Source organism: Leptosomus discolor, chromosome 21 (genome assembly GCF_034619465.1).
Source record: "Leptosomus discolor isolate bLepDis1 chromosome 21, bLepDis1.hap2, whole genome shotgun sequence".
Classification (NCBI taxonomy): Eukaryota; Metazoa; Chordata; class Aves; order Leptosomiformes; family Leptosomidae; genus Leptosomus; species Leptosomus discolor.
In genome coordinates this window covers 6,765,934-6,785,105 of record NC_141411.1, presented here as the reverse complement: position 1 = coordinate 6,785,105, position 19,172 = coordinate 6,765,934, and the positions used below count along the sequence as shown (strand labels likewise).

At 44.1% G+C, this 19,172-nt stretch overlaps 1 protein-coding gene across 6 annotated transcripts in view; it reads right to left on the bottom strand.

Moving 5' to 3' along the window:
* PPP1R12B (protein phosphatase 1 regulatory subunit 12B) overlaps positions 1-19,172 on the bottom strand; it is a 121,115-nt gene that overhangs the window by 56,128 nt on the left and 45,815 nt on the right. For 3 of the 6 annotated variants that reach the window (XM_086476373.1, XM_086476374.1, XM_086476371.1), the window contains exons 9-14: positions 14,977-15,086; positions 11,647-11,844; positions 10,795-10,877; positions 8,966-9,091; positions 3,531-3,716; positions 2,791-2,976 (exon numbers count right to left, since the gene is read on the bottom strand). In XM_086476373.1, coding sequence (XP_086332499.1) covers positions 2,791-2,976; positions 3,531-3,716; positions 8,966-9,091; positions 10,795-10,877; positions 11,647-11,844; positions 14,977-15,086 — 889 coding nt within the window. The other 3 variants (XM_086476377.1, XM_086476375.1, XM_086476376.1) reach the window with 2 other exon arrangements.

Here is a 19,172-nt window from a genome sequence, read left to right as displayed (position 1 = left end):
CCAAAATTCCCATGAAAAAGAAAAGGAAATTGCCTGGCAAAAATATTGACTCTAGAAGATGGCTTGTTTCCAGCCTGCCAGCATCAGCACACTGCAGCGCTGCAGCGGCATGACAGGAGGTGACTGTGCAGCTGGGTACATGTAAATATGCACGGCAACAGCTTGGCTCAACATCCCAGACATATGGCTCTAACACCAGGCAGCAATTTGCTACCGTCCATCCAGGTAGACAGACTGCATTGCATTCCTCCAAGCTGATTTCTCCTGTGCTGCTGCCTTTTCTGTGGTGTTTGGTTTTTTTTTTTTTTAATTATTTTATTTTTTTAATTTCTTTTCTCCCCTTTGTAACAACGTGAGGCACGATTCACACTATTTTCCAGCTACCGCAGCGTTTGCTGACCAATGTAGCTAGCAAACAAGCAGCAGGTAAAACACCCGGATGAAACACTATGGTGGGCCAGGGTAAGGCCACCAAAGGATGCAAACCAGAGCGCTCTGCCAGTCGCTCCTCCCCAGCCTGGGCAGTCTCTTCTGCTTTAACCTTCTGGCTTCATGCCGATAATTTAAGGCCACAAGTTAGGAGATGTCCCTGTGATCTAATATTAGATGATAAGCTTGTTTATGTTTTTGTTGCTAAGAGAAAGCTGGAGCTTTGGAAATACTGAAGCAGACCAAATGCTACTGCAACAGCTGCCGGTGGGAACTGAATCCATACAGTGCTTCCCTGACAACTGTTTGCCACTTTCCTTTTTATTTTATTTTACTGGAATTGGTCTCCTTCCAAAACAAGCTTTTGCAATTTAGGTGACCTCTCCTGTTTCTCTAGGTCCACGTTTCCTAGTTCAAAACGTGCAGGCAGTTCCCCAGTCCGTATATCCTGCTGTTAGAACATATATTCACAAATAAGGTTTCCTCCACCCACAAGCACAATGCATCATTGCTGTGCTTTTTTTCCTCTCAGTAGTTTCAAAGCATCAATTAAAGGTGGGAGGAATTTTTTGGTGTTTCTCCTTACATTACCATAATTCACAGGAGATGGTTCTCTAATAAAAATGCAGGAGACTTAAACAGATCTTCTATATTATTTATAGAAACTGATTCCGCAATAAACGCCAATGCAGGAATATTAATAGATGCTCTTCTGGGCATCTACAAGTACTGTCACAGTCAAGCTCCCTGTCCCCCGGCAGTGCCAAAAGTCTGGTGGGTTTTCTGGAGCCCACTTCTCCAGGGAAAAATCTAAAGCTGCTGCAACTCTATTCTGGGCTTGCCAAAATGGAGATACTGTTGTGAAACGGTCTGAAGTGTGAACTGAAAGCGCAATACTCCCTCTGTCCTCCTTTGCACAATCTCACTGTGCACCGGGAGTATCTTTTGGCAGCTCATCTCGATTCAATTGCAAATTGAAGCCAACCGACCCCTAGCAAAATGACAAGGAGCACACAGAGGCACTCCTAACATTAAACGTAAGTGTTCTTACAGCCAAAGATACTCTGCAGTAGCTATTTCGAATGATGTCCCCGCATACAGAGTTATGAATGCGGCTCATCCAGAATGCTTGCAATACCTTCAAAGCTCTCCCTGTGCCAGCCCTGGGGGGAAAAAAAAAAAAAAAGCCCAAACAGCATTCAAAGTTTGAGTATTTTCCAAAGAAGATCACCTTCTTTCTGGGATCTGCTGGAGCTGAAGCAAGGAGAAGCCCGCAGCAAGCATGGCTCCCTCCATGGGGAGGCCACGCAGCTGACGGCAGAGCTCCACCATCTTTCCCTTTGCAAGCCGCTAATTTCCATTACTGCTTTTCACATCCTTTGGCTTCAGGCCATTTAAAATATGTCAGAGCACTATCTCCACTCAGGAAGGTCTGTATTTAAGGAGTTATTATTTTAGTTTGGAAGAATCTAATTACTGGTTGCTAGTTAGAAACAGACAGTTCATCGCTGCATTTTACTTATTACCATTTACTTTTGTCGATGCCATCAGAAGAGACAGATTTTGCAAAAGTTAACCTGTTTGCAGGAATACGTACAGATCATTTGATATGCTGTACTTAAATGCACACGGTAAACTTCCTTTTAAAAGAGCACCAGCTACCCTAGGTTTGTATTTCCCCAGTCTAAAAATAACACTGTATGATAAGAAAGAGATACCACCAGCTAGATTCAGAGTAGTTCAAAATGCTGCTACTGCTGGAACAGCCTCAGTCGCATGTGGCAGACTTCTACCTCTGTGCTAAGTCTTCCTTAATAGTCAATCGAAAGAAATGCCTGGTGCTAGAGGGCAGTCCATCTCCTCCTGTACCGCACATCTACACGCTCCAGGAATGTTTGTTTTCCCCCACTAACTGCAGAGGGAAGCTAGGGGACCTGTGTGGCAAAGATGACTCCGTTGGGGCCTATGTAAACTTTGCTGAGCAGAATCAGAGGGATGGATTTTATCCGAATGTGTCTCAGTCCAATGCTCTTTTTAGGATGGGATTCACGTTACAGAACCTACTGCCAGCGGCTACTGGGCTGTCTGTCCCTCTACAGAGGCCTTGGGGACTGAGATCAGTAGCCGAGCTGACTACTGAAAAAAAGGCTGTGATGCTGAAAAGACAAGTAGGAAATTATGAAACTAAATTTAGCCTACACGCCAGTGATGACTCAGTTCAAAACCTTAAGATGGAGCAGGGGCAGCAGCCTGTAACGCCACGTAGCACCTAAGATACAGTTCTTACACCCCCACCATCACCACCACGTGAGACCTGATCCCAGAAGAGGACCGACACACACCGGCACTCTGCTCACTAACCTTCTGCGCTCCCTGGCTTCCTCAGCTGAGAAGTCCTTTCCTGTAGTTGCGGCAGCACCGGCATTCGCAATACCATTAGCAGAGCCGAGTATAGCACGATTTGTGATTACACCTAGGGGGGTGCTAGCAGAGATGCCCTCTGTATTTTTCTCTACAGCAGAATCAGTTTGTTGCCTGAAAGGGGCTCTGAAATAGAGAAGACATAATGGAAAGCAAAGCAAGTGAACTCAACTGCTGACCAAGACCAGTCACGTCGAGGGAGCATTGACAGTTCATTCTCCTCATTCTAGACTCGTGGTTTTGTAAAGGACAGCACACATTAAAATGGGTTTTTAAAAACTTGGAAGAATAAGCAGGAGGAATCCACAGTCTTCACATCCCTGTTTGTAGCAAAAATGATTAGAAAATGTACCCGGTGAGTAAGCAGAAGGAACGAACTCCAAGAGCTTGTACATGAGCGCCCAAGAGCAGCCTGAGCAACACATTGTGACTCTAACAGGGTAGCAAGAGGGCACAATCGACCACTCCAGCGAGTGAAGAAGCTAGGGTCACACAAGGGCTGTTAACTGCCTGCTGCTGCACACACGCTACCGAAACTGTCCAACATAACCATTCTGGGATTTCTTATCAGCGCTTCCCACGTGGAAGCACGCTTCCAATCCATAATCCACTCCAGAATCCAGAACTTCCAACCCAAATGCTGATTTTTCCGCAGCGTTACCTCAGCTGTGAGCCGTTACCTGGTATACTGGCGGGCTGATGCAGTAGTGTTCGCACCGAGAGATGTGGGGCAGGAAGAGACAGGTTGCCACGGGGTGCCCAATGAGGTAGCTGAACCAATGGTAGTGGGTGAGGTAGCTAGAGATGTATTGCGACTGGCTGAAATGTAGGGACTGCTGAGGTCACTACTTCTACCAAATGAAGCACTGTAAAACATCACAAAATCACGTCCTTCAGAGAACAGTAAATATTCAACAGAACATCACGGCAGCTGGGCTCTCCGCTGGAAAGGGAGCAAGTATTACATCTTAGCAAAACGTAGGCAAGGAGATTAGAGTACCCCAGAGCTGCTGCTGGTCGCTCACGCAAGCTAGCGCTAGCAGGACCCCTCTTGGCTAAGCCCAGCTGAGTTTTACAGTGAGAGAATAACGGCGTGGAGGTGAATTGGTGAAGATCAGAGAAGGGAAAAACCCTACCGCAGTGAAAGCGGCGCGCACAGAGCACCCCTGTGCACCGGGGAAAGGTAGAAACAATGAGCAAGGACGAGGTTGCTTAAAGCAGGGAAGGCACGAGTGACACAAGCAGGTCTGGCTGCATCACCTCGTAAGGATGCCCAGGACTTCCAGTTTTAAGAACTTGTTTTCAGTGGCTTAAAACTTTGGCAAAGATGATCAGTTCAGGCTTTAATTTTCTTTAAGGCATGTTTGGCACAAACTCTGTATTTCTGGAAAATAGCTAGCAAAACCGTCCAGAAAATACTCAAGAATGAGCAAGGGAAATACATATTTTGCCAGTTTAAAACAAAACCCTTAAAACAATTATTACTGAAAAACTGTACGTGTTTAAATACTCATACTTTGGAGAAGAGACAGGCGAAAAGGAGAAGGGCTCTCACATCAGGATGTACCCTTTTGCTTTTTCAGAGAAAATCCACCCTAACTGGGAGAAGCTGCACACCTCTAAAAACAGACTGGATGAAATCTGGCAAAATCTCCTTATTGCATGCGCCAGAGCCCCATGCACAGGCTGCTCATTGTCTGCACAGAGCAAACGAGCACGCATGCATGTTCTAGGGCCCTGCCACACCTTTCCCAGCAACTGGTATTCCTGGTTGCTACTGGTCAGGCTGGGCTATCTGCAGGATCAAAGCCTAGGAAGGCTGCCTCTCACCTCCTGCATCCTAATGACTCCCATGCTAGTGCACACGGAGGATAGTGGTTGCACGAGGAATTAAAACTGACCTAGAGGAAAAGCAGACCGGCACAAAGCTGCAGGTTTATGGGAAAGCCAGTGACAACGGACTGGAATTGGAAGTCAAGACTAGAGCGAGAGTCAGAGAGAGCAGCCTGAGGCTGAAATCAAACCTGAAAGGGGCAGGACAACAGCCAAGGACAGGAGGTCGGAGGAAGGGCCCAGTCCAATTCACCCAGGCACCCAATTTCCAAATCAGTTTTACACGCCAAGGCCCCCAGCCAGCCCAGGACAAGCAGCTGGTCCCCAGACAGCCAAAGGAGAGAACGGGGTATCCTGGATGGCCTCAACAGGGAGGAACCTTACATCTGGGCTCTTCAGTTGGTGGCTGCTTGCCACATCCAGGTCACAAAGGAACAAGCAAGTTATTGTCACCAGGTAGCAACCTCCACCGGACCCTAAACAAAGCTTCCTCTGGAAAGCCAGCCCCTGCCCGGAGCAGAGGGAGCAGGAAGTCCTGTTGGAAGCAAGTGCCTCCCTTCTTGGCTCTCTGCACCAGAGGAAAAGGCCAAGCCCTGGAGATGGGCTGGGAGGAGGGTGAGAGCAAGGAGCTAAGCCTGGCTGGTGCGAGCGTGCAGAGCAAGCAGCCGTGAAGTTGCAGAAAGGAGTGTACCAGGGAGATGACGGTAGTGGTGCATGTGCCAGGGGAAGGAACAAGGGGAGCGGCAGGGGAAAAAGTGGTTGCAGCCCTGGGGGGAGCAGGGTTGGTGTGGCACTGTCCTAGGAGAGCCCAAGACAAAGCAGTTGTGGCACGAGGGGCGGCTGCAAAAGAGAAGGAACTCGGTCAGGAAGGGAGGACACTGGGGTGTTATTAAGTAAGACCTGACAAGGACTGTCCCTCAGAAGGGGAAGGTAACGGGTGAAAAGGGGAGACAAGAGGATGGAAGCAGCACCAGGTGCCTGGGAAAGCAGAGCCTGGGGGCGGCTGAGAGGGGCAGGAGGAGGAATGGAGGAAGAGGATGGTGATGGCATTGTGCCAACTCCTACACACTCACGCCCCGGGCTGGAGAAATGCGGCGCGGGTGCATCACGCACACACTGCTGCTCACAAGAGGGGAGCCAAGGCATTGCCAGCTCTACAGGAATTCACCTCCCCACCCTGTCACCGTGCATGGGTGGCGTTGCACAGTCTGAGGAGACGCTAAGGCACTCAATTGTTCACACACAGACAATAGACAATTCAAGACAAAGGTTAGCCGGGGAATCCTGTTAATTAACAGCTGTGTTCATATGAATCTGTAAAAGGAAGGATTATGAATTGATGCTAAAGAATTCAACATTGGAAATAAAAAAAAGGAACTGACACAGTGCTACTCGTTCTCTTAACATAATCACTATAACATAACCGTCAGGGAACGAGCAACGAAATGGGAAGCAACGTTTCAAATCAATAAAAAGAAATACTTCTGAAAGCAGCTAAGGCCAGTAGAACTAAAAATCTTAAAAACCTTCGAAACCTTAAAAGCTTCCACATATGCTAATAAAAAAGGTTTGCACAAAACATGCCACTATTTATTTTTTTAACATGCTGCCAAGGGGTATTGCATAGGATTTTCTGTATGGAAGTTGGACACAGTGGTGGCTGTTAAGAACAACGGTGAAGCACAACCCCTGGCTCCTAAATGCATCATTGCTGGAAGCAAGGAGAGTGTGGGAGGTGGAAAACTGCTCTTAAGTTATCCTAGCTTTTGCAACCTGTCCTTCAAAACCAGTTGCTGTCAGAAACAGTCTGGACTGCATGGACTGTTGGCCTGACTCACTGTGATAGTTCTAATGTGAACAAAACCAGTAAGAAGGCATATATTCAAATATGTAAAATGAAGGAGAAACTAACTGTGTGAAAAATGTGGTTTTATTCTGGTGTGTGCAATCCCGTCCTGTGAGACATCACAGCTGATTTCAAAGGAAGGATGCTGAATTAATTCAATCTGCTATGCCAGTTTTCCTCCAAATCCTTTAATATACAGGCGAACTGGCTGTTTGAAGGCCAATATGCACTAAAATGGAGAACAGGCTGTCAGAAAGGGATTCTGTGAATTTTTGGGCTAGTGGTACACTCACAGAGAAAGCAGAATGACAGCCACTACCACTACACAGAGAACTTTAACAGTTGCTTTAACTACAGCTGAAGAACACTCGCAACATTGCTGCAAGTTATTTTGTACCCTTCTGGAAGAAAAGCCATTTTCAACACAAGATGATCTGTTGCTGTTGTTTACTCATTGCTTGGGGGTCACATAAGGCACTTACAGAACATAACCAGGTATCCTTATAGAGATTAGCTAAACACTAAGGTAAAGGGGAAATGCAGATGTACAGAAGTCATCCTCTCAGTAACATCCAAGTACATCATGTTTCCTTTAATTCTTCCTCTCTCAGAACAAGCTTTTACCTTTCAGAGTTGTGTTCAGAGTTTTGTTAATACTTGGAAATGACAAAGAGTTTATCCTTAACAGGCAACCAGGTTCCCTTCCTCATCTTACAGGCTGGTGCACAAGGCTGGAGAAATCAAAGGTTCAACACGATTGTATTTAATTTCTCTGTGCTCTCCTATAGAAAACCATATGGGATAGAGGTCAAATCGATCATGATTCTACTGTTTGTACACAAAATGCAAAATCATTGATCTCTTTAAAAAAGTACACTTTATTCCTACCTGGCAAAGCTACGTTCTCCTATGAAAGGCCAGAATTCAGCCTTTGTGACAAGAAATCGGTATTAGCGCAATGCCACTGCCAGCCAAAACTGTCTCTGTACAGTTTAACCACGGAAATACAGTACAACTGTGTAAATGCAATACTAAATCTGGTCCTGGATTAGCAGAGATAAACAGGCAATGTTTGTAAAATCTGAACGGGCAGCCATGTGAGTGATGGGACTGCCTCTCAGGCTAGGGAACAGTCAGGCATGCCAGCTGCAAGAGGCACAATTTTTCCAATGTAATCAGCTGCGGCTTGTTGGACTGCCTTTAGAGAGACAAGCTATGGAGGTTGGCCTGTCATCATGTCCCAGGATAGATGTGAAGTCACTGGAATGGATCAGCAGATGAGGAGAAGTCTCCTGCTTGAAGTGGCTGTTTCACCTTTTGTGGAAATGGGTCTGTATGTGCTCAGCAATTGGGCAGACACATCCTCGAGCACAGCTTACCTCTACCAGCATAAGTACTAGAACACAAAAAGTCCACCTCTGCCCAAATATCTCAAGCAATAGTTCCATCTTCAGGACAGTTATTTAGTTCCGGGTCTAGAATCTGGTGAAACACAATCTAAAACCTTCAAATATTTCTGCCCATTTCCTTAAGCGCAGATCAAATGGCTTTGCAGCCATGTTCATACATGCTGTTTTGATGGCTTCCAGTATTAGCTAAAATAAAGGTGAGGTGATGGCACTGTACTTGCCCAAAGGGCTGATCCTTCTTCTCACAACTGAGATGAGAACTCAGTTATTTATTATTTGCCCTAACAGAGCCGGGCATTCATTCACCTCATTCAGAGACAGCCACTGTCTGGTACTTCAAGGAAACTGAGCCTCTGCCTTCCCAAGGGGTAAGAGATACTGACAATCAAAGAAGTTATGCTGAGGTCTGCTTTCCTGATTCTGCTTGAGAGTTTACCAACAATCAGCGTCTATGTTTTCAGATACACTGTGCAGAAACTGCTTCCTTACTGCCTCAAGAAAATAGTTGGAGACATCAGCCTTACTCCTCAGCAAGTGCTGTAAGTCATGCACAAGAATACTGCCGCTTTTCTGAGAATGATGCCATAAACATGGACTAACATAAATCAAAATTAGAGATAAGCTACAACTTACCTGTCAATAGCTATTTGAACAATGCTTTCAGACTGTAATTACTTTATTGCTTTTTTATGATCACTTTTGATTTTATTATCTAGCCATAACACTAGCATAAAACTGCAAAAACACTTTGCAATTGAATTATATGAACAACAGTATTTAAATTCAGTTCAGCAATTTACAAATCAACAGAAATTATGGTCTTTAAAAATACTATTTAGCATGACAAACGTTGGCAAATCTTAATCTATTTCCTGCTCTCAGCAGAAGAGGGACCCAAGGCCAGTTACACCGATGCAGTAAGCAGCAAGCAGGAGACTGAAGTTTGGGAGGCATGTTAAAGAGTTTGGGAGCACGTTAAGAGTAGAACTGACTGCCTGGGGACCACGTCAGACAGAACTGGACATACCTTTTCAAGTAGGTAGATACGTAGGTAGTAGGTGCACCAGAATGGGGAGCTTCGTTTCCCTTTGATTCATCCCTCCACGGCTGCCGGGTGTAAGAGCCGCTCCGCACCAGGTTAACAGCCGATTCTCTAACGCAGGAGAGAGCACAAGGTTTGTTTAGAAAAAAACTTCTGGAGTCTGCTTTTGCCTCCTTTATAGCTCCACAACACAAATCCTTCCCTTATACCTACGTGCACCATGGCTCACAGGCGACACAACTCACTGAGACACCTCTTCTGGCCTTAACACCAATTTCTCTTATTGCCAGCTGCATCACCCAGGAGTCACCAGGTGATGTAATGTTGTGTATAAAGAGGAACAAGAGCCTTTTCAGTCAGAAAACTTGCAGCTGAAATTTAGATTGTCCATAAAAGTAATCTAACATGTTAAATAACATCATTTGATATTCTCTCTGCCATCTTGTATCGAACGACACTGCATAAATGGACAGATATTGCAAGTGCAGGGGAAGTTTTTAGTCTCTGAGGTACCCAGGCAATGACAGTAAAGCAATTCAGTATGGGAAACCCTTTACTAAACTTCGCAGCAGAAGACAACAAAATATTTGTCAATATCTGAAACTACTTGCCATGTTATCAATAAATTACTAGTAGTCCTATTTATCATAGTTATCTGACATCAGGGCTCCTTTTCCTAATACACACTTTGGCAGTATGTCCTGCTCTTTCCTGGTCTTGGACAGGACCTTGAGCTTGCCATGCAACACAAATCCATTCACTCCTCAGCCTGCAATTATTTTTCATTTTTCAATTGCTCTGTCCATGCTGATGCCCTTTCAGACACCTGTGGGTTCCGTGAAGTGAAACTCAGCTGTTTTGAAAGGAAAGAATATTGGGAAAAATCTGTACTACATAGTATGTCTGGGCACCATCTGTTCATGCAGGCCAATTCTCCTCATTCCCTACTTCACCAAGCAAAGGACACTTACCAGCAGTCAGCTGGATATGCCACTCAATACGAGCCACTGCCAAAACCGCTCAGGCTTATCAGCAGACACAAATTGTCTGCTAAACTCCAAATCACAGTGACTGGCTGAGATTAAGCAAGAGCGCAGCAGGGAGGTTCCAGCAAAAGATCAGCACAAAATCTCAAACTGTGCGGAAATTCTCTCAGGGCGATCATCTGCCGTGACTTCTTCACAACAATTACAGTTCACAATGACTTCTCTATATGTGCCTTTCTACCACAACTGTGGAAGCGGCTGGAAATGAGGCTAAGCTCAAATTTTACTCCTTCTAGCACAAACTGTGAAGAACCTGTTTGCTCCTCAAACACATCTTGAGAGACTAGATATTTATCCCATTTATATTGTGTTGTGTCTAGGGGCAACTACAGACATTTGCCGTAAAAACGGTTCCTGCAATGGAAACAGTTACATAACAAGAGAGTTCATGAACTCAAGTGAATCAAAAAATGACGTTTTGACACAAACGTGTGAACAAAGGGATTGAAGGTGACTATTGAGCCAGGGACAAGTGTAGGTGCCAGGCTCAAAATGAGGCACTTGCATGTAAAAGGAAAAAGTATGCAAAAATCTAGTTTCCTGGATGGAGACCATGTATGTATGGATACAAGGGTGGAGAAACCAGCCTGCCGCCTTGCTCACCTAATGAAAAGCAACGTACCACAACTTTTATAGATCAGAGATATTGTGAATTCCTGTGGACTTGGGACTGCTGAGAAAATATATGAAGTCTGAACAAAGAAAAAAGGTATTCCAGAGGAACCATCGGCAGGGCAGAAGCCGAGCAGTAAGTTCAGTCAGCCTCACCTGTTCTCTTTTTCTTCTATGTCGCTCGTACTGCTTAGTCTTCTGGGGGCTATTGTGGCAAGATAGCTCTTGTTGTCTCTGTCCTGGTGAAGCAAAAGACGTACTTCAACGGCACATCTGTTACAATTCCAGCATGTTCAGTGACAACTAAATTAATTTCTTCAACTAAGAAAGCATTCCCCTGTCCAACGACAAAGTATTTTCTTGGGTAACACACAGTGCAGATAAAAGTATCAGTTCTGAAAATATTTCCTGAAGAGTAGGCTAGTGAATAAAAGCAGCTTCCAACTAGAACTGCTTCTAAATCATAGACTCATAGAATGGTTTGGGCTGGAAGGGACCTTTAAAGATCATCTAGTCCAACCCCCTGCAACAAGCAGGGACATCTTCAACTACATCAGGTGGCTCAGAGCCCTGTCCAGCTTGACCTTGAATGTTTGCAGGGATGGGGCAAAGTTACAGCTAGGGGGTACATGGAACAGGATTCACAAATACAGCTGGTGGGTACAGAGGGAATCCATATAGATGGCAGTGAAGGAGAATTTCCACTGCAGGTATGTGCTACTGTCTGGATTAGATACTTTCTGGAAAAGAACGAGCCATGCCAGACCGGCAGTCTTCTCCAAACCAAGCAGGAATCAGGTCAAAGGGGCATCAAACTCCAGTTCTGTAAGAACAACTGATAGGATAGGAATAAATCTCATAAGAAAAAAGAATGAAAGAAAGAGACCTAAGTTTGCTATGGATATGAAACCCAGCAACAACTCAAAATGAAAGGGAATGGGTCCTAAACCTGTGAGGTAAAGTCTGCTCAGCTGCAATGCACTAAAATATCTTTGCTAAAAGCCAAACCTTTTCTTTGTTGTCTAACAACGCAGATATCCGAGGACTTGACGAAGAACGATAGATAGAAGAAGTCTTATCTCTCTGCGCCTCACGAGTAGCAGCGACTTCACTCAACATGTTGTGACTGCCAGTCTTCCGTAGTCCCAGCCGCCACGATGAAGGTGACTCATCCTTCTGCTCGTCTGACTTGCTGAGCCAACTGAACTGTAGAGGAGAAAAAGGGACATTTGGAAGAAGTAAGAGCACTGCAAAGCACAATTTAAGTTCTGAAAGTGTTTTAGCAAGCCCCAGTTTTTGCTGGGCTACACTTGGAAACATAAGATGGGGTCACTTTGATTTCCTGCTTAGTTCTTATAGCTCAAGGTGAACTCAAAGGGATGCAAACTGCTGTAGTGCCTTCATCCCCAGCAACAGACCGTGAAAGAAATCTTGTGTCACTGTGCAGCTCCCTTTGCCTACACAATGCCCTCCTCCAGCTTTGCAGAAATAACAGAAGGAACAATGAAGCTTTTATTAGCACCCATTTAGGAAGGGGGAATTATTCCGTAAAGGCAGACAATAAAAAAAAAGGCAATCAACTCTTTTGGGACTAGCTGCAAATAAAACCCCTACACAACCAAACTGGAGAGAGTCCAGGAGAAGCCGTTAAGATCACCAGGGAGCTAGAGCCTACAACATGTAAAGGGAGAGACTGAGGAAACCTGGCTTGTTCAGCATGGAAAAGAGAAGGCAAAGAAAGGTTTAATTGCTCTGCTGCTCGGGGGGGTGGGGTTCACAGCGGATATGGAACTAGACTTCTCAGTCTACAGTGAAAGCAGGAGGAGGAATGGATGAGTTCCAACACGGGAAATCCCAATTGACATGAAGGAAGACATACCTCCTGGTAGGAGCAATGCTGCACTGGGCCAGGGAGCAAGAAAGTGGGGCACCTCCATCCTCAAAGACTTTTGAGCTGAGCTCAGGTGGTTCAAAGCAACAGGACATAGGCTTGAAGTTGGCCCTGCTTCCAGCAAGAGGTTGGACTACAGGCTGGCAGAGGCCTGTTCTAGCTTAAACCTTTCTATGGCCAGGTAACTGCATGTTCTATACATACTACTGAATGGACCCTCATGAGGCACTTCTGACAAGCACGTGTTACTCCTCAAATATCCAACTGCTTAAACGTACAACTTCAGTTATAGTTACCAAGTCTCACCAAAAGATACCCACTGCCAAATGGAGCCTGGGCACCACAGGAGGTATTTCTACAAAGACAGGGGCTCAACACTGAGTTGTAAAGCAAACAAAACATTAGGAATTACTGGGAAAGAATAGGCTATGAAACACAACAACATTACGCCTCTGTGTTACTGCAGGGTACAGTCACATCTTTGGTATCATGGACAGTTCGGCTCCACAGCTCAAAAGCAGTGTAGAAGAAGGGGAAGAGATTCAGAGAAAGGCAACAAGAATGAGTAGAGCAGGAGAACTTTTGTATGTATCGGGAGTCTCCAGGCTGAGATATGGCCAAGATACACAAACCCCTCAGTGGCACACAGAAAGGTGAACAAGGATCAACTATTATAAAGGAACCAGGGGCAGCAAACAAAACCAGCGTGTGGCAGGCTGAATGTAACAGCTGCAGGAACCTCTGTATGACATGTAATTAAGCTGAAGAACCCTTTGCCACTGCATTGCCCTAGGATCTCAAATGTTACGGGCACTCAAAAAGAGACTGCACAAATTCATGAGGAAAATTCCAACAGGGGTTACCAAATACAAAGAAATGCCACAGGTTCAGCAAGTCCCTGAAAAGCAAATTGCTAGAAGGTGGGAGAGAAGTCCAGCTAGACTCTGTCTTCTCCAGCATCTCTTGATGGTCACTGTCAAGGGCAGGATACCGGGGTAGACAAGGCTTTTGGCCAAAGCTGATATATGCATTATTATACCATATTCTACATAACACAAAACATATGACGTTATCCAGAATAGATAAAGCTACTCTGCCGTCAAACTCATTGACTCAAGACTGCAAAGGTAAAATTATCACTGCAGTATTTTAGCAATGTTTCTTAGCTAATGTTATTTTAATGCAGATGCACAGAGTTAATCTGTGCTCCACTAATTCTAGCACTTCCAGTCTACTGAGCTACAGAGCTCTAACACTTTAATGTAGTTTTGACACTTTCCTCAGAGAAAGCTCAAATCCACGTAAAAGCTGCCTTCTGTAATCTCTGAACAACACAGGAACAGCACATATTAATAACTCCACAAATGGAGGGCAACACAAACACCCTTATTTTCCCACCTAGAACCCAGTCTGACAGTTACAGAAGAATCAAACATGTAAGAAAAGGTAGAGGACATGATTTTAAGTGACTGAGGTCAAATTAGTATCTGCTTTGCACACAGGCCCACTTCTATACCCTAACAGCCTTATTCTGGGTTAGACAGCTCAAATGAGAACAATACTCTGCAGCTGGGAAAAGGTTAACTGAAGTGCTCACACTTCCCAGGATCCTTCTGCCTTTAATACTTCCCCTGCTAAGTCAGCCTGAGTTGAACAACGCCCAGCGGAGCTCTATTTCATTTGATCTGGACAAGAAGTTAGACTTAGTAGCATGTCAAAAAATTGTGACTAAGCAAGAAACATTTTCCCTCTAACATGTAGCTAGTGCTCCAGACTTTGGCAAGGTGCCTGCATTGTATAGCTGTTCTCTATATTCTAGTGCAAAAAGAAACCAGAAGCATAAGATGCCAGTCCTCGGCAGAACACAGAGTCTCCTGGTGCCATCTAGCTGAGTGACGTGAGAGCTGGAGAATTCAGATAAGATTTCAGTAACACTGCTTCACCTTTAAAAAGTTTCATAGCCTAGCTATCTAGTCAGATGCAAACTTTATCCTCTCTGCTTGCTGGGCTGTAACATCATGCCACTGAATCAACCGAGTTTGGCAAGTCAGAGGCACTTTAGATGATGATGCCAAATTCACTGCTGATACATCAGCAGGAACCAGCCTTGGTGAAAGATCTCCAGCTGGCAAGAGACTGGCATCAGCTACCTCAGAGCTGACAGCGACACAAAGCACTTGCGGAAAGCAGGGCTTCTCCTGTGAACAGCGCAATTTGCTTTGGAAGGTGAGAGAGTCAAGAGGAACCTTATCACACAAACATCCTCCTTTGTGCCAGTCCTGTACTGTTGTTAACACAGCATCTTTATCAAAATGGCATGCTACCGTGCTTTCCTAAATTCAAGTCTTACAACTCCTCTTAAAATCGGTTTCAGAGCACCCATTTCCCAGTAAAACCTACTGCTTTTGAGCACTGTTGGATTCCGCATTGATTCCAAATTCACTTACTCTTCTGGCAGATGCAGTGAAGGAGTTGGGCTCGGGTGGTGGTATTTGCTCAGTGATGCTAGGCCTGGTTTCATGGCTGGAGTGGTTGGCAAAGGGCTCTTCCTTCCTTTCTACAATTTTAAACAAGAAGAGAAACCAAATGTTTCAGTATCGCACTTCCAAGCCCTTCTTTACAAGCACAGTGTGCACTAAACTCAAGCTCAGCATTGTGTGACCTCAGTACGCCTTGGATCATAAAGATGATGTCAGCACCAAGCTAAGCGGGGCTTTCTGCAAGGAGGCTTTCCACTTACTAAAAAAGACGATGGATGTATTTCCCAGGCAAAGCTGTTGAATTTCATCCCCACAGACACGCAAAATCTTTGCAGAAAGCACCTTAAGGAGGACAAACAGAGTTTTTGTTTACTCGCAATTCTGTTTCCTCTCAGGGTTTGTTCCTCCCTTGTACAACGTGGGAAGAAAAGCAGAACACCCCATTCCTACTGCAGTCACAAGAACGCATTGTAGCACGTGTCTCCCAGTGGGCCTGGTGGCGGATTTCATTGTACAGTCTTCTACGGCAAAATCCATTTTTCTACGCAAAGCAAGGACTGATTCCCAACAAAAGTCTTTAACAGGGCTCAAAACAAGCTAAGCAAACCCTACCGAAGCTCACAGCTGGCTCCCTGCTTTTTAGACCAGTGCAACCATCCAGTACTAATTTATTTTTTCTATCTATGCGCCACGCTTGACATAAGAACATCCACCAGACATTACCAGAGAGAGAGTGAGCAGAACCTGTATCTCAGGCAATAGGTTGTGCACAGGGCTCTAAGACAGACTATTTACCCAACACAGCCACACGCAACCTGCCTGAAAAATGATGTACCTACAGCAACAAAACAACGTTTTGCTCTCGCAGCTATGAGTGCCTCAACAGTCATGGTTTTGAAACAGCAGAGTCATTTTAAGTGTAAGCACCCAAACAGTACTAGCAAATGAGGTATGTGCAGCGCATAAAGATCCTTCTGTTACACATAAAAAGCAGTTTGGTATGGAGCATCTGTGAGGGTGGCACCGTGGAGTGCGAAGATCAATCTTTCTGAAAAAAGTGTCCCCACTCCTAGAAAACAGGGTTCAAAGGACACAGAAAGGAGTAAGCAAAAAGAAACATTTAGAAATAACAGGCAGTTAGCAGGACTGACTGATCCAGAATTAGAGAGACAAAGATGCATCTCCCCTAGGAAGGTCTGCATGATACTGAAGTGTCACCCACCCTTCCCTCTCTTTGTGTTAGCTCAGAACTTCCACCAAAGTTATCTAAACAGAGAACTTCATCTCTTGAGCCTAACACTCAGGTGCACTGCACTTTCAAACAGCCCTTTTAGGAAGGGGCAGTAGATTATCCCATTTCTCCTTGCAGGCCTGACTTGGCATACTGCTGTCCATGGAAATGCATACAGACAAAAAAATGACACGCTTGCCATCTGCTGATTTCTTGAGACTGAAGCCTGTAAAACACAGGAGAATCCTCAGTGTCGCAGGAAGAGAAGAACAGACCTGACCTGACAGTCAGCAGGCTTTACAGGCTGGGCTAGGTGGTGACTGGTAGCCTGTTCTGGAAGTTTATAGTACAGAGGTCAGCCTTTAAGGTCAAGCCTAATTACAAGGGCACAAGCTTAAGTGGTAATGACAGGTTGGAAAGAATGCTAACTGCAAGCAATGCGACTGAAAGGAGTCAACTGCAGAAGAAGGACAGGCAAAACTACCTTGTACCAGCAGCATGAGACTGTAGGACCGTAGGCATCGTTGACGTTAGGGGAAGATCCCACGTTTTATTTTACTACAATTTCAGCAAACATTACAAATTCCAATCAAGGGAAACTGGAGACGATTAGTTCAATCTTCCCCCAAAATTTAGTGAGAATAAAGATTTAATTCTCTAATTTGACATAAATAAAAGTTTTCTTAGTTTTTTTTTTTTTTTAAGTTTGTTTGGAGTTTTTGTTTAGTTTGTTTTTTAAAAAAATATTGAAAGCTTCCCTGGCCTGCTTTAATTCACAATAATTACGTAATGTAGTAGTTACCAGCACAGATAACGACCATAGAATTTTATAGTGAACTTCCTCTTGTTTATATACAACCCAATGCCAAATTGTTAATTGTCCTCAAGATGAGTAAAATGGCATTAATGCACTTAGCTTCCTTTGTTTGAAGAACACAAATTTCTTACAGACTGTAAGAAACATCGTACTTTCTGAAGCACTCCAGCAATTTCACTGCTCACCTCTTCAAATTTCTTCTCTTCCCACAGTCTTTGCAAATTCAACACATTTATCGCAACCTGAGACCCTTCAAAACATACCGCAAAATAAACTTCTGTATTGTACTGCCAGCTTCTGCTTTGTCCTGCCTTATGCTCAATTACCAAAGGAGTCAAAATTTTTTCATTTAAAAAGATCACTCGCCAAAATAACAATATCTTGAGTTTGTTTCCCCCACCCCCGTTCATCTGGGCTTTGAACACTTTAGAACAACAGTTATCTTCAATCTGTCCAGCACTGTTCAGAATTATAAAGCTACTTGAATATTAAACCTCAAAAGAAAATGAAGAGGAATAAGGAAATAACTCCCATGTTTTCTAAAACACGCCTCCTGTATCCATCCAAGCATCTGGAGGGAGTTGGAACTAGATGATCTTTGAGGTCCCTTCAACCCAAACCATCCTGTGATTTAAAATGTCTAGGAGATAATAAAGCATAACTGTTCTTAAGACTGTCTTTGAAACTAGTAATACTGTGACATTTAAAATTTTCTATGAAAAGCTATTTTCATCCCTACTTATCTTTGGAGTCCTCCTATAACACGTGGGCTGATGTTGTTATCTCATGAATCTTGTTTTAAAGCAAGAACCAAAAACATGCGCCCCATTCACACACGGAACAACTGACAACCAGGTCCACCCCCAGCTGGATGAGTTCACGTTCATTTTATCGGAGATTTGAGAAGTTTACAAGGTGGGGTTTTCAGTTCTGATTGAAACTTCTCAAAGGAGCCAATAATCTCTCCAGGAGAGCACAGGTAACAAAGCCTGAAGCCTCATGCTTAATCATTACTTGAATGCTTTTTGTCTTCAATTTGTTTTAGCTTTAGTGGTTTGAAACAGATTAATATAACGTGCTTTGCTCAGTGAATTAACCCAATAAAAAGGCCTGCTCTGGCTTTACGCAAAATTTAATGCCAAGTGCTGCAGCATTTTCCTTGCTGAAGGATTTTAGGCTGTTCCTGAATCAGTTAAACACCAACCACCCAGCTGCTCTTCTTAGAGCTATTCATACCTTAGAGGTGTTTTGGTGAAGTCCCTACCACGTTCACAAGATTGGCTCATAGCTATACCAGGCTGCGCTCTAGTAAAACCCTGCTTTATGGAGCAAATAAATGTGACTTCCACTGCATGCCTGCTTCTACCACTGACTTCTCCGTTATATTCGTTTGATTTAAAAGCCAAAAGATGATTTCACTGTGTTACTGTCATACCCAAACAGCTTCTGTAACTATCAGTTCTGCAAAGACCAGCCAGGATTCTCAATACCTCTCGTACTGCGATAACCATAGTAACTGATACAATTAGAACACAGGTGACAATTTTACTGGCACAAGAAGGAGGACAAAACTTTAAACTACACTTCCTGCAAGGACTTACTTATTAGTATGTTGGGATACAGGCCAAGTAAGATGATGTTAAAAGTAGTTTACCTATTAAACATATCATAGTCCAAGATCCATCTCTGTTTGCAGAAATATTAAGTATAAGTAAGTCTTGGCTTACTGTAAAATAAAGTATCTTTATCTAAAAACTTTCTGTGCTGCACATATACACTGTTTAAACTCCTTAAGGAAGCCACAGAAATTATGGAAAGAGAATAGGAGTAGGATGCCAGCAATATGCTATAATCTAAAGTCTAATGTGACTCAATGTACTTAAGCCTTATTTTCTACTATGTCTTGCAATTACTATACATCACAGTCAGAAAAAGTTCCTCATCTCTATAATTACACAGAACAGCTTCAGCCCTTCAGTTCATTTCTCTGATCCAAATACAACAGGCTATTACCTTCCTACACGCCTACATGTTCAATTGCTGTTCTACCACCTTGCAGTAACTGAAGTATTCATCCTGAAGCTGGCCAACAAAAAAAAAACAGACACTGGCAGT